Raw genomic sequence first — 17,452 nt, 5'->3', positions numbered from 1 at the left:
ACCCAGTCTCCTTTTCTTAGGAAACAAGTGGTTGCTGTTTCCATCTAATGACCTTTGATAGGTCGGTTCTCATTTTGGTTTCAGTCCTAGGGGTAAAATGTTACTAAAATTATTGAAGTAGCCCAGTATATAGGAAGTAATCCACGCCGCTCAAATGGATCGATTTATCCGGCCGTGGTAGTTCAGTTGTTATCTGGTGCAATTCAATGTTTGGTTAAGGAAGGCACTTTGCCAAAGCAAAAGATTAACCATATTCTAGTTCATTTTGTAGTGATAACATTATTCTGACCCATCGCCTTCAAACGGAATTAAGTCGGGGTGATTTAGATGTTGAAAATAGGATTTATTGATGCTATGAGTTTAGTTTAGAATATCACAAAACCCGCCAGTCGGATTTACGTACCAACACACAGAACTATGCGAAGCTATAAACGTTTATAGTCTGATTATTACAAGTTATTGAGAACTATTCATAATATGGCTGGCTAAAAAAAATCAAAGAGCTGAGTAACGTCAATTTCGTTCCTTCTATAGCCGGGAATAGAGTATGGTATTCATAACTTTAAAATTGTATTATATGAAGTCAACGTGCACATATTGACAGGTCTGATAACCCGACGCAATTATGGGCTTGATTTAACATTGTTGTAATGGACAATATTTTGCGTTAGATTAAGACTATTTCCATTACCCCATATCAATTTGGGTTATCAGACTTGCAAATAATTACACGTCGATGGGGAGGGGGTGGGGGGGGGGTTCAATTGTTAAAAGTTGAATTAAAGATGAAAACTAAGAGACTAAGAGTCATATTCAATATTCGTAGTACAATTAACTCTATTTACATTCATTTGGCTTGTCCAACTAGTACATTCGAGAGTTACAAATAATTGAAATACAAAATAAATTAATATCCAACGTCATGTTACACTATTCATCAAAATCAAGTATAATGTTGGTAAAAACTTTATCAATGACATTCTTAAAATTATTAATTGAATTAGAATTTTTTGTCTCAAACATTAGATTATCCCAAATGGTGTATGGTTCAAATTTTAATAAAGCCACATTTTGACATCAGCCTTACACAATACCAAACAACTAGATAGATTAAAATAAGTCATTTCATAATTTACACGGAGTAAAAACCCATAATGTACTGGAAGAGATGACTTAAACACGCCAGACATCCCAAATCAGTCTCATTGTCATAATGAAAATATATACTCTCTAAGCAATAAATAATAATCTCCATGACAAACAATATTAAAACAAGCCCATAATTGCGGCGTATTATCAAACCTGCAAATGTAAAAATATGCATGTTTGTAAAATAATATCAACAAATGAAAAAAAAACAACCAAAAGTGTGGTTGCGGCGATTTGTCTGAGTTAAGATTGCACATGCCTCAGCCATTCAATGGTCCTGCATGCTTAGCACATCAATACAAGAATATATTACAGCAAGTCGTATCTTCTTTTCTATCCTTGAATTCCCCACAGACCCCAGATGGCAGAGGGGATTTGAATAAATCGCAATTATCAATGGCCACAGAGACGACCAGTGGATGTTCTATACGTAGGTCTATATCATGGCGCGAGGTGGGGCACTAAATCAAGTTAAACAGCGTCTTTGTCATCTTTTGTTACCAAGCCAACCTGATGAGAATATATATATATATATATATATATATATATATATATATATATATATATATAAAATATATTATATATATATATATATATATATATATATATATATATATATATATATATATATATATATATATATATATATATATTATGTTACCTCTATATAAATACAAAATCAGGAGAAATTGTATTTATATATTTATATTTTTCGATTAGACGAATAATGACTATGCTCCTCAGTCCATGCCACACGCATTGTCACATGATAGATGGCAGGTACTCACGCATATAGCCATGTGCACTAATTTACACTTGGGTTTAGTGGTGACATGTGTGAGGGGAAAGTCCCTTACCCAAAGGCACAACGCCTTTGTTTCACGGGCTCTGTTACTCATCAAATAACAGATCAAGATCACCTGATACTGCAAGATTAATTGTTGAGTTGAATACACTTGAGGACCATGTTTACGATTCTTGTCGTCAAATCCACAGAGAACCCGAATCACGTCCGAAATTTGTGTAAACTCCGAGTTATCTCGTATTTGTGTCTTCTCTGTCTACAGGTTTTAAAAATGAGCTTTTATATAGCACAATATCCACTGAACGTGCTCAAATCGCTGACCCTGGCCAACAGCAACACTTAACATGAAGGACGGGACATGACGCCTGTTAGGCGATATTACAAATTCGGGCAGAAACAATGCAGTTAACGGCCAGGTACTCATTTTACACCTGAGTTCGGTGAGAGAATGTGAGTAAAGAGCCTTCTCCAAGGACTCAACTGTGCGCCGAGCGAGGGTCGAACCAAGGACCTTCCGATCCGAAAGCGAGTGTCATCCCACTAGACCACGTAGCAGCAGGTATAGTTATTAGGTCATTAGAATTCATGTAAGTATGAAATACCAATAAAAGCTACTAGAATCGAGTCCATCTTCAGCCACTTTCATTTTTATTTCTTCCTATAGCAAGATTATTAGCCCCATCATCATCATCATCATCATCATCATCATCATCATCATCATCATCATCATCATCATCATCATCATCATCAAGTGCCAAGCCTGTTGCAGACATCGGCGATCATGTCCCTCCAACCATATCTGTCCCTAGATCTTCTCAATAGCTCGATTCCTGTTCCTCCTCCTATTAGCCCCATATTACTCAATTTGACCAACACATCTGATTCCTGTCGACATCAGACGTCTGGTTTGGTGGATTGTCTATAAATATTCCTTCATGAAAAGTCCAGGCGCGCGAGGAAGTCGCGTGATACTCTGATCCTCTTAAAGCTTCGGATATGGGATAAACTCAGGCCTCGTGAACCTCAAAGCTTGAGGTTGTCATTGTTGTGTATTATTTTAACATTTAAAACTGATTAATACACGCCGTTACTTGTTTCTTGTACGTGTTATCCAAGAAATGTTATGTTTATCTATAAAATAATAGCTTGTTTACCATTTCCATTACCTCCACAGAAAACATCCAAGCATCCTATATGAAGCTTCAAAGGACTCACTGCGGTATGAAAATTCTTTTAATAAACTCAGCATCAAAATATCATGGAGAGTAGTAAAAATATAGAAAATTGCTGAGCATTGTTGCAATGGTAGCAATTGATGAGGCCTGCGGTATCTAAATCAGTCCAATTAAAATTCTTCTACTTTATCACATTATATTTATCTTTGAAAACGCAATGAATGTGGACGAGGACCAGAATCAATAACTTTATATACATAATCTATATAATGCATTTAAAAGACATCTTATATAGGTATTAATTGATTTAATTTCATGGATTGCATTTTCTATTTACCTTGTGGATATTGAGTGCTGGGTTTATGGAATCCTAGATATCTCACGTATACTATACATATTCACCAATAGATTCATGCCACTGGAAACGCTAATGAGTGTATTTGAGGAAATCCGGGCTGTGTTGTTCTGTTTCTCTTTAAAATACCGCACAAAAAGTGTTTCCCACTGCTCTTGGATAAATAGTTCTTCACCAGAGAAAACAAGTATATCTCACTACCTCAACACAAACTCGTACTCCATCGAGTCTGCAAATTAAATTCAAGACATCAAAAGGAATCCTGACGAACACCATGTCACCAATGGAGTCCTCATTCATCTCTGGCTTCCTCGTTGTTTTCATTGTCGTGACTATTCCGAGAGGTAAGCGAAAAAATTAATAAAATTTGTCAATTATTTGATCCTTCTATTGTTCGTGACAAAGTTGCCCCCCCCCCCCTTTTTTTTTTTTTTTTTCTTCTAATTGGTCGGTTTTAAGAAGAAGTGAGAAATCACACGTCATATAAAGGTTTTAATCGGTCGTTTTAAAAGATAAGTTGGACTTTAATTGTTTGAGGATACTTCGTTATATTATTAAGTTTAGTATGGAACAGACGGGAGGAATGGGCAGACATTTGTAATCGCAGAATGCGGGCAGCCAGCTTCAATGAGGACGACCCTGTGTAGTGAATAAGTAAGAAACACTTACATTGCGAGCTAAACGAAAATTGGTTCCGACTTTTATGAACAGAAATATAAAAAGAATTGTGGGATAATCTGGTTATCTTTAATCAGTTAACTGCCATAATATGATAAAACGTATTCAAAAATTTGATCAGAAAGCTCTTCCTTCAAATATCGATTAATTTAAATGACCCTCATCTTGAATCGATATTGAAGGACGAGTTTTCTGATCAAAATTTCAAATACGCGTTTTTCCAGAGTACTGGAGTTAGTTCTATAAAACCGTAACTGTGCTTCATTCTCTGCCTACTTCTAGTATGTGGTCGTTGCCGTCATCAAGTTCTCCACCTTCTCCAACTCTTATCAAATTTTATCACCTCCTTTAACAATTAACAATAACCAAAACTATTCCAACCTCTCCCTCCTTTATGCTTTCTACTTATTTCTTTTTCCCATTTTCTTCTCAACTCTTCAACTTCTCCCTCGTTTTTCTTCCTTTATCTACGAAAGCTGCATATGTGGACAATTTAAATTATAGCGGAATTATCGTGGCGATTCTAATTTTATCGAAAAGATTAAAAAAGGTACAAAGACGAAAGTCGCTGATGTCAATTAACGTAAGAAAACATTATCTATTGATTTTTGCAAGTGTCACAATAATAGTTGATAGCCCCACATCTCCCCTAATCTCCTAATAAGAAGCTATGGAAAGTAAGCTGTATGTTATTATTGATATTGGAATGCATTGGAGTCAACGGAAACCGCACATCAGGGCATGTCAACGAGTCATTGACACGGAAGAAGAATATTGAGCGTGCAGAGACTGACTGGTGAATAAAAATAATAAGGTGTGTGATACAGTGCCTGATAAAACAGATAAATAAATAAATACAGGAAAAGACTTGACGAAAAATATAGATTTTAAAATAAAATAAAATTATGAAGATGTAATTAGATAAATTCAGTGATTGCATTTTTACATAATCACTCACACGCAACCCCCCCCCCCCCCCCCCCCCCCCCCCCAAAAAAAAAAAAAAAAAACAAAAAAAAAAAAAAAAAAAAAAAAAAAAAACAAAAAAAAAAAAAAACAAAAAAAATTCGCATTCATCCACCCAGACACTCATATATGGGCTTGTGCATTAATGATTTCATTCATAGTTAAACGTTAGAAAAATTTATCGTAAAAATTGTTAAAGGTTCAAACCTTATATAGGGAATGAAATTAGCGGAAGAGTAGCGTGCGAGGACGAGAGACGCGTGCGCACAACCAACATGACGTTCTCTCTCTAATAACTTTTCCGCCGGTGACGTCATAGACTATGGGTGACGTTCAATCAAGGGACGCTACTCTTCCGCTAATCTCATTCCCTATAAACCAATTCGTCTCTTACAATTGTCAGAGTTAGTTTGATTATCTCCATTTAACAGAATAATTAGCACAGCTATACTATTTGTAATTATTTTTAGCATCACTTTGTTCTCAATTATCAAATAATGGTATAATGGTTACCACATCGGAATAGTAGTCGAAAGACTTGGGGTTCAAAAGCCAGTCTAAATACTATACATTTTGAGAATTATCTTTTCTTGTTTTTGTCTAGCATTATATTATTATTCACACCTTTTTCTGATCATTGCAATTTAAGGGGGAAATAAGTTATAAAAATAACCAGAGTAAAATGCCACAACAATTTTCTCCCATTTCCGTAAAATGAATTTGATATTTGTAAAATATTTGTATTTATTGATCTAAATAAAATAAGTTTAAGATAGCAATATAATATATCGCGTTATAAATGTTGCTGCGGGCGGTAACGGTTAAAATTAAATTCTCTCTATCACTTCCCGTTTTACTCAAATCTTGTTGACTTAAGTGTAGATAATTCTAGACAACAGAGACACTTTCTTTAGATTGAAAAATATCAACGATTGTGACAATATAAATCAAATTGATACCCCCCCCCCCCCCTCCCACCCCCTGCTTCAAAGCAAACAATAAAAAACAAGCAAAGGAAAACAAAACAAAACAAAAAAGAAAAAAAAAAAGAAAAATCGACCCCTAACATTTACTCAGAATCAAGTCTATTGACTTTGAGGCGTCCGAAACAGTGATACACACTTATCGTTCACGGTAGTTTCACCCGTCTACGACTTCTAAACCTCTTGTGCTGGGTGAATTGCTATAATCAAGATACTTTTTATAATCTCGTTGTAGACATCGTGGACAACAATCGATACTCACTGAAATTCCACACACGTATGTAGTATCGACCGTTCTCGATTAGCTATTCAGTATCAACAACATCTGTATGTAAGATCTATAGAACAGTAAAGTTTGCTGCCCCAAACGTAAACAAAGGTCGAGAAGCACATGGCAAACCACATGTTCCTGTCTTGACAGCTCACGTTCCAATGTAAATAATAGAAAGAAAATAACCTTTAAAATTTGGCTGTTAGGTGGCAAAAGAAACACATATTCATAAATACTCGATCATGCATCAAATAATGTCTAGATATGGATATTTTATGGAACAAAAGGTAAAATTTATCAAAAGTTACGTCTATCTATTTTTAGACCAGAGCAAATTATTGCGCTGGTATGAACAAAACGAGAATTATTCGGAGCCTGATTTTCAGAATAATTTAGTCTTATATTATTATTTCTGCAACTGTTAGATTTTATGTAAACATATTTTCAATACTGAAAGTGTATTGCCTACAACTCAAACTACAAAATTGGGAGACCTATATTGTGCGTAAATTATTCCGGTCCCTAACGGAAATCACTAGCAACTTGTTATTGTTTACGTTTGGGGCAGCAAACTTTACTGTTCTATAAGAAGGATCATCGTCGTGCGAATCGATATTTGTATCCGATACTGGAGTCAATATAAGACTCCTTAATGAGCACTGCCCAGTATCAATCTGTCATCAAAGTATTGGTGAACTTTCCGTGTCTTAGATGGTATATTATTCACCTTTCCATTGAAAGATCGCGTGTTCAAATGCCAGCGGATAATCTACATACGGTCTTCTCATTTACAATATTATAGTGGAGCGCATTGGAGTTTATGATCGACACACTCTTCCCATGGCGGAGTCTCTTGTTTAAGGACTTTTCATAAGTTATGTGGTCATGATGTGGCTCGTCATGTCACAAATATCAAGCAATATTAAACGTGGTCAGTGGACAAATGGGTGATAGTGATCTTGAAAGATTCTAGTTCCGATGTTGTGTCCTTAGGTAAGGCACTTAACACACATTACCCCACTTGACTCGGGCATGAATATATATATATATATATATATATATATATATATATAGTCGGATATTGTAATAGTTTTACAACAAAATGAACGAATAACAGCCGACTAGTACTGTATGAAATGGAAATAAGGTTCCATATGCCTTTCTGGGAAAATAAATTATGACAAATTGTGAAATATCATCATTCAGCATGGTAAATCCATATAACTATATATATATATATATATATATATATATATATATATATATATATATAATTTATATAGATTTTAAGTAAAATATGTTATCCTCTAGTTTGAATTTATATGTATATGCATAAAAATGTATAAATATAGAATTAAGAGTTAATGGCGACAATTTATATGTATAATTAATTCTACAAAGTGAGATATATTATCATTATGGCCTCTAATTTGAATTTATATGTATATATTCTAAGAACAGTAGGTGCTTAGATCGAAGATGCGCATTAATAATTCGAGCTCTATGTTTTAAAAGTTTTTAAAAAAATTATAAATCAATTTAGTAAATTATGATATTTAAGAAATAAGCCTTAAAATATTTGATAAGGAAAGAGATATATTTATGATCTTAAATAACCTCACAATTTCTTTGTTTCTCTCTTAAACAGCCTTAGGATACAATAATGAAAACTTGAATTACGGTACAACTTTGTTCTCTAAGCTTAAGTCTATGAGATTAATTTTGATAACAGTACTTAAACCAATGTCAAGAGGGTTCGTTGATGTAAAAAATATAGTTTACTTTCTGTCCTATTGCTCTAGCAGATCGTGCAATATAAAAGAGAGAGAGAGAGAGAGAGAGAGAGAGAGAGAGAGAGAGAGAGAGAGAGAGAGAGAGAGAGAGAGAGAGAGAGAGAGAGAGAGAGAGAGAGAGAGAGAGAGAGAGAGAGAGAGAGAGAGAGAGAGAGACTATAATATATTTTATAACAGTTATCTATTGGTCGTTGCGAAAAATAATGCAGATAGTTTTGTAATAAATCATGTTATAATCTATTTACTCTTTCATAGGGGTGAAAATAATATAGATAGTTCGAAGTTGACGTCACTCAGGTCTTTGTTATTGTTTTTTGCCATCCGCGTTTATGAGTTATTCTCACTGAACTGTATTATCCAGACTATAGACGTTCATGGTTACACACAGTTTTGTGTGTTGGGCCGTTATACTTCCGGATGGCAATGTTATGAACTTCTTAGCCAAGCGCATGCTATCTATATTTGACTGCTTCTATCAATCAATCAATCTATCCTTCTACCTTTGTATCTATAGATCTATCTATCTATCTATCTATCTATCTATCTATCTATCTATCTATCTATCTATCTATCTATCTATCTATCTATAAATATAACTATCTATGTATATGTCAATCTATTCTAGATATATATATATATATATATATATATATATATATATTATAGATTCATCTCTCTCTCTCTCTCTCTCTCTCTCTCTCTCTCTCTCTCTCTCTCTCCCTATATATATATATATATATATATATATATATATATATATATATATATATATATATATCGATTCGTATTTATATCTATATGTCTATCCATCTATCTATCTATCTATCTATCTATCTATCTATCTATATATCTATCTATCTATCTATCTATCTATCTATCTACCTATGTCTATTTCTATATTATATTACTGTCTACCTATCTATCTATCTATCTATCTATCTATCTATCTATCTATCTATCTATCTATCTATCTATCTATCTATCTATCTATCTATAAATATAACGATCCATGTATATGTTAATCTATCCATCTCTTTAGAGAGGAAAAAGGAAAGAAGAGCGTTGAGATGTAGATGGTTAGAGAGGCAGACATACTCATACAATTACAAATTAGTTAGCAGATAATAAATATAAAATAAGGAACAAGGTCTGTAGGACTATAAATGGGTGAGTGATTTGTTGAGAGATAAGATAGGGAGAGAGAGAAATACTATTGTGTGTGTGTGTGTATGTGTGTATGTGTGTGTGTGTGTGTGTGTGTAATATAATGTATAAGGCGCGAGGAAAAAAAGAATTAAGTAAAGCGCTACGTAATAAAAATCAGAAACATTTTTTAAAATACCAAGCAAAAATAACAAGACCTTGAGATAATACTTGCCGAGTTTAATTAACATTGCGCAATACGCTTCATAAGTTGTAACGTCATTTCCCTCGTAATGACGCATGGTAACTTAATAACTGGCTCTAAACTATCGGAACAATGGCGGACGCCCTTATGAAATATTTCTCCGACGAGCATAAAAGTGTATCCAGAGGAGAAAAACATTATAAATATTATCTTGTTTTGACCTTTATACATTCTGATCACAAGACATATGAAAAGTTCTAGCCAGCATGAAGAATAAAAAGTACCGATTTTCTTTGTTTAGAACCACGATGGCCGCCGTTGCTTGGCGACGTGACATCAGACTATTGAATACAATTGGTTAAGAAACTTAAACCGGTAATACCAAATGAATAAAATTCACGATTTTGAACGTTTCCAAACTTCCGTTTAGTTGTTAGCAGTGTTGTGTGATTTATGTAGAAAGATACCCTGTTGTTTTTTTTTTTTTTTTGGAAAAGCAAAATACCGATCAGATTAAAGTCTGGAATAAGATTTTCCTCTCACAATGTTGCATAACTTTCATATAAATCAAAAATTACATTTGATATAATTCTAAAATAAATGGCTTCCCATGAATCCTGACCTGAATCCAATGTACTATACAGAATTTGGACAATGATGTCCAACATAGTTTATAAGATAAGCACACCGACTTACTAAGAATCAGAGTTAAAAGAGTCAATTCAAAATGCATGGGATTGAATCCCTTTTTAAGACATTAGAAAATAAAGTAGATCATGGGAAGGGGGGGGGGTGGTTACGTAAAGTTATATAGCAAAATTGGGGGGTCAACAGATGACATCAAAATATGAGAATTAAATCCCAAAATCGTCGATATAATATGCGTTGCGATGATGAAAAACAACTCTGAAATCAGTATTTTGCAACATATTTTCCTTACATAATGAGTACCTAAGTTTTAATAAAGGACTGTGACTGTGGTAAGATGACAGAGTTGCATCATTTATATTCTGGCAACTGGCTTCTAAATTTTCCATTTTTTTTTCACGAGATATGTATATATATATATATATATATTATATATATATATATATTATATATATATATATATATATTATATATATATATAATATGTATGTGTATCAAATAGATAATGGAGAGAGAGAGAGAGAGAAAGAGAGAGAGAGAGAGAGAGAGAGAGAGAGAGAGAGAGAGAGAGAGAGAGAGAGAATAGAAAAGGGATAAATAATGTATACAGAGATAGAGTACGTTAATGCACAGGTGTATAGATCGACCACTATATTATAATATGTAGTATGGGTAAGAGAGAAAACGGATAAAAAAATAAAAGGCAGAGGAGAAGGGGGGTGGGGGAGGGTAATAGGTGAATGACCAATTATAATTAGGCTCAGACAACCGAACGGATCATATCTACTTGACTTCCTGTAGCTTCTGGTGAGTACTTTTTTAGCTCACCGGGAAGCCGTTTGAAGTTTGAAGAGATCAGCTTTCTGTGGTTTGATTTTAAGATTTTGTTTTCATTTATTCTTCTTATTTTGTATTTATATATTTATATGATTTATATTCTTTTATTTCTTCCTTTCCTTTTCCTCACCAAAACATTTGATTCTACTTTATGGTGTATCTAAACCTTAACTTAATTAAAGTAACCCCAAAACGGAATAATCAATCAGCGATTAGAGAATGCAGATCTTTAGGATACAGGTTAACCCGGTTTCTGTAGCACCTTAAAAAGGGACATATTTCTTTTTTCTTTATCAAAAGTGTATAAAATATTCAAAGAAAATTGTCACAGAAAAAGATATTGATAAGCGGTTGTAGAATGATAATATATAATATATGAATGTGACAAATCTGGGAGAAAGCACTGGTGCAAGATTTAAAATCTAAAAACGTGTGGAGCGCTCCATAGATTGTATTTTTTCTTTATTCTTTGCCCTGAACTATTTTAAACGCATCTTTTCATTTTTAAATTTAAAATAGACTAAATAAAACGTTATGAAAATGCCAGATAATGTTATATGTTCATCGCAATTTTTCTATATTTGAATAGTCAAACCAGATTATCGTTAACAGTTTAAGTGTGAATTTGGTGCATGCTTTCAAGTTCTACTTTATATTTTCATACATTTTCTTATCATATATAAAATGAATCCAGAAAAAGCTCTCAAAACAAATCAAAATTTAAGATGGAAAAACAAAGCCAATTAGCAGGCAATAAATGATGATGATGATGATGATGATGATGATGATGATAATGATGATGATGATGATGATGATAATGATGATGATGATGATGATGATAATGATAATAATAATAATAATAATAATAATAATAATAATAATAATAATAATAATAATAATACTAATAATAATAACAAAAACAACAACTGTGTGATGCGCAATGAACGTTAACAATAAATATATAAAATTTATTTAAATAAAAGGCATACCACAATGATATCAATAGCATGAATGCATCTAATATCGTATCAATATAATGAAAATGTACGGTAAACAGGTAGTGCTTTAACAATGTAGATTTTGATGCTCTTATACTTCTGGGCACACAAGGGCCCAGTGTGGGTAAAGGAACGGCCGCCATAAAATGTATAACTATAATTATTTCTACGATAATAATAGATAATAGACATTTAGACGCCTCTGTTATCATTATAATTATAGATATTGTATTGATAATAATAATAATAATAATAATAATAATAATAATAATAATAATAATAATAATAATAATAATAATAATAATAATAATAATAATAATAATAATAATAATAATAATAATAATAATTAATAATAATAATAATAATAATAATAATAATAATAATAATAATAATAATAATAATAATAATAATAATAATAATAATAATAATAATAATAATAAAATAATAATAATAATTATAATAATGATGATGATGATGATGATGATGATGATGATGATGATGATGATGAGGTAGATGATGACCATGATGAATGTGATATCCATTGCCTTTATTATCATTATCTTTGTTATCATCATTATCATTATGATTACTTCTCCTTCTACGACGACTTCTATATATTATGATGATAATGATGATAACGATGATGATGATGATCATCATCATCATCATCATCACCATCATCATAATTATCATCGTCATCGTCATCATCATCATCACCATCAACATCACCATCCTGTTCATCTAAAACATCCTGGTCTAAAATGAATAAGAGCGCGATTCCCGTCCATATTATCACCCATTATTAATTGATATAGTAGATTAGGGTTTCGAGAATCTTATACGGAACGAATTGTTTACGACGTCTGGTCTGTTGATGAACCAGAGACTGTTACCATCTCGCCGATCCTGTTTGTCCCTTTATCACCATGCTTTATCTTCCTGATGTATGTTTTCATTGCCTTAATGATGAATGGGCTTCATTTATGCGGCTAAGACCAGGTCGTCTAAACCCATTTAGATCCTTTAAGCTAGCAAAAGGATTAACAGTCTTCAACAGTATCAACACAGTTTTGATATTTTTATTACTCTTTTCTTTCGTGTTTGAATCCTGAATTTAAATTAAGGACTTACAATATAGGGCTTGTTATGATTTATGGATTAATAATTGTATACCTAATTATTTTCTTTCTGTATTTGACAAAAAGTGTTACATTCGTCAAATGTAACATATTATTCTAGAGAGATTAGGTACAACGTCATTTCTGCTGTCCAGAGGAAAATAGATGCATCTACGGTTTTTATGAAACACGACAAACTACACATCTTGCAATATTAGAAACCATACACATTTGAATTTTACCTTTCAAAATAATACAATTTGGGCTACAAAATGCTGCCCATTTTAAGTATATATATATATATATATATATTATATATATATATATATATATATATATATATATATAATGTTGTAATTGAAATAAAATCTTGAATATCAGACATTTTCCAGTTACGTCAATCTGGTTTAGGACGCCAGAATGGTTAATTTACATCTACGCCGAGGGATTCAATTAGAACAAAGCGTCCCAGCTTAGAACAAGATTATGGTATAAAGTAAAGGTGTTTCCGTATCCAAGTTTGTTATCATTTAGTAATTAACCATTCTGATTGTCATCCGTTGCTCTATCGTCTAGACGTTCTTTTAACTTGATTTTTTCAAAATAAACTACTACGTGCGGCTTGCGGACCTGTGGTGTTACACATGTGGTCCTTGGTTCCAGTCCCAGTTTGGCGACGCAAAGTTTAGTACTTGGGGGAAAAAAATCCATTACTGTCATTCTCTCACCGCACTTAGGTGTGAATTGAACACCTAGCCGATTTTAACGTCTTTATATATATATATATATATTATATATATATATATATATATATATATATGTGTGTGTGTGTGTGTGTGTGTGTGTGTGTGTGTGTGAGTGTATCGTCCGACACATTAAGCGCTGGTGTTGGCTTGGGACCCCTTGTAAGCGAATTAATCACATTTAGTGGATATTGCGCAATATAACAAACTCAAATCTTTTTTTCAGAATGGACGACAATTTCTTCCATCACAGACCATAGAGCTAACCATCGCATTATCCTCTCGCCTACAAAAAAATGCATCCTTATCGGATTAAGATCACACAATATGCGACAACAGATGGCGTACCATCTGTAAAGTATGATATCAGATTGATTTGTATTAATAAATCAATAAAATATGTTTGAAATTTAGAATATTCAAAACATTTTTGTAACATTCTTGACACTTATTAATCGCTTTAAAGGAACGATTCATAAGTCGTATAAAAACAAACTTAACCTTAATACAAAATTCTACTTGACGATTTTAAAAGGAATTTTATATATTTAAAAATATATTTATCACCAAAGTGAGAAAAGATGTGTTTAAAATCTATAATATTCAAAACAGTCTTGTAACAGTCTTGACACTTACTAATCCCTTTAAAATGACGATTGGGGTCGTAAAAAATAACAACTTTACTTAATTACAAATTTCAACTTGGGGATTGGAAATAGCTAGGAATTTTATATATTTGAAAAAATGTATATTAACACTATTGTGTACTTCGGGTATTTTTTTAAAGAAAAGATGTATGACATCGTTTTGACTATATTATTTGAGGCATCCAATCTACATATTTGAATTTGTATACATTTTTATAAAGTATAGATTCAAAGTTCAGCTCGTCTCTTAGCTGATGTGGCTGTGAGTCATAGCATTCATTTATGAAACGACGCCACTTATAGTTTATTCGCTTACTGGTGTATGATTCCTGGGTACTGATAGCTAATCGCAAAGGTCTTTACTCTGTATCTAAGACTCTAAATCTACTTTGTAGATGCATAACCTTTCCCCAAGTAATTTATTTCGCACACAAGGAGGATGGTTCATTTTTTTGTATCTTTTATTTTTGTTTCTTTAATCTTGTTATCATTAGGTCTGTTTTACTACATCAATGAAATGCCCGGTTCTTTATGATAATGAATCATTTATATTTGTTCCATACTGATAAACTGGTCTTTATTATCGTAGACTTCTTTAGTCTGGGTGAGTTAATGAAACATGGCGTCTATTAAGATGAGCAATTCTAAAAATGAACTCTTGTAGTAGCTTTGATGTTTATTTATGGTCGAGATGTAGATTTTTTCTCATCCTGATACAATACCAGATTCTCATCAGGTCATCCACTCTTTCAGCTCACGTGTTGTTTTAGTATTTTTGTAATGATATTTTGAAAAAAAGACGTCTTTACATAATCAAATCCTCTTTCAACGTTCTAGCAATGCCCTTCCCACCTCCTCCCAACTTCCCCCCGCCCCCTACTATTTTCCCCCTTAATTTTGAATATATTAGGGATTAATAAATGGAAAGTAAAACAAAAGCAATAAACCGTACAACAAACTGACAAAAAGTAATTTTTTAAAAATGAGTAAAACAGATTTTAAAAAGAGTAAATTACAAAACACGGAAGATTTCAGGCTCAAAACCTTTTTTGTGCCAAAAACAACAATAACAACAACAAGGTGAAAACATAAATAAATTAGTAAAAACCCAAATCAACGGCAGAGGAATGTCCATCTTCTATTAGTATTAGCATAATATATATATATATATATATATATATATATATATATATATATATATAATTAAATAACAATGTGTAATGTGACAATACGAAAACAGGTAAAATGGACGATAAAATGAGATAAATTCATTCATCTGTAGTGTTTCATTCATCCTGTTTTGTTGATATAGGGGAAACCCGAAACGTCCATTTTATCTGATTTCGTAATTAAATTGAAGCATACATTCAATTTCACATTGTTATTTATTCCTTCGAGCTTTGAGCAGCAACATTTACATTACCTAATATATATCATAAAATCTACTGTATTATAAAAGTAAATGCGTTGGAGGTTCTTTATCAGGAAACATTGATATTATTACTTCTACATGATAAATGTGGCGTGATTCCATTTGGTTCAGATGTTAATAAGTACTTTGTTTAAAGCAATGAGGATACTGTAACATGTACAATACGTTCAGGACGCCTGTATTATATCTATTTTATCTGCCTTGCTTGGGGAATAACTAAGGATGTATTACAAATTCAGAGCCGTAGTTTAAATAAAGAAAATGCCCTATACAGATATGTATCATTTTATTTTAACTCACCCAACCCTGACACCGACTATATCCGTAGTTTACCCGGGTTACTTTTACCCCATGCCTATTTATTACATTTTTCTGAGACAAATGATAGGCGTTAGAATCAAAGCTAATGTTTTTATTTTTGCATGTTAATTGTAGTTGAATAAAACTATCTATGAACATGTTCATTTTTAATACATTTTTTTTTTCAATTTTGAAAAGTAGCAAAAATCTCTAGGATTGAGTGAGTTAAACGAGCTAGTTCTCAGTCATGACCTGTAACTGAGAAATGGCGAAAGAAACAGAGACTTCAGAGGCTACATAAAATCATTGATTGTATACATTGAGGACGGTGTAAATAAACATAAGAAGTCTGTTGACCTGATTAGCAAAGTGAATAAGAGGTCAAAGCAGAAAATGAGACAGCGGGGGGAAGGATACAACCAACCGTTTGCGTTGTTTCCATGGGGATGAGTAATTTGATTATTGGTCTCTCTGTCTTTATCCAAAGGGTAATCTTTAAAATGATAAGCGATTAGAGGAAAAATAACATCAATTATTTAGCCCTGTATTGTTGTTCGCATTTACATCCATATTCTGCTGCTTCGACTTCTTCCATTGTGTTTTGTATTCTTTATATAAACACCACGATTTTAATGTCTTACACAATTCATATCTCTCAAACTAAGGGGACATTGTTTTTGAATTGTTACACTCATACATAGACGCCATGAAAATCCTCAAATCATTAGGAATACATATTATTATAAAAAGGCAGCATATGAGACAGATGGGAAATGTTATTTGCTAGGGGAAATCTAATTGAGTACAAACTAGATACACATCTACCGTAGAAACTTGTACAATTTGGTGTCATTTAAACTTAAATCAAATGATGCGTCTTCGGATGATCCTTCACGCCAACCACCCCCCCCCCCCCCCCCAGTTCTTTTTGAGGTTTTTAAGGGTTTCTTCTAATTAATCAAAAATAAGAGCAATATTGAACTCGTAATAAATATGTAACAAATGGGCTGCCTGCAGCAAAAACGTCCATACAATATCAATTTATTCATTAATTCTCAATTGCATATGTTGGGCTATCCAAGAGAAAGAGAATGAAGAAGAAGAAGAAGAAGAAGAAGAAGAAGAAGAAGAAGAAGAAGAAGAAGAAGAAGAAGAAGAAGAAGAAAGAAGAAGAAAGAAGAAGAAGAAGAGAAATGATAGAGAGAA

General features: G+C 32.6%; 1 protein-coding gene across 2 annotated transcripts in view; it reads left to right on the top strand.

Annotated features, from left to right (window-relative positions):
- Positions 1–17,452, top strand: part of LOC144968405 (uncharacterized) — a gene marked incomplete at its 3' end in the record, with an annotated part of 181,968 nt that overhangs the window by 64,106 nt on the left and 100,410 nt on the right. For both annotated transcript variants that reach the window (XM_078906713.1, XM_078906715.1), the window contains 1 exon segment: positions 3,129–3,828. In XM_078906713.1, the coding sequence (XP_078762839.1) occupies positions 3,759–3,828 (70 nt within the window).

This window comes from Berghia stephanieae, chromosome 3 (genome assembly GCF_034508935.2).
Source record: "Berghia stephanieae isolate SIO BIC M18660-M18661 chromosome 3, UCSD_Bste_1.3, whole genome shotgun sequence".
NCBI classification, from domain to species: Eukaryota; Metazoa; Mollusca; class Gastropoda; order Nudibranchia; family Aeolidiidae; genus Berghia; species Berghia stephanieae.
Note: the sequence above shows the minus strand (reverse complement) of the source record. Positions and strands in the feature narration are given on the sequence as shown.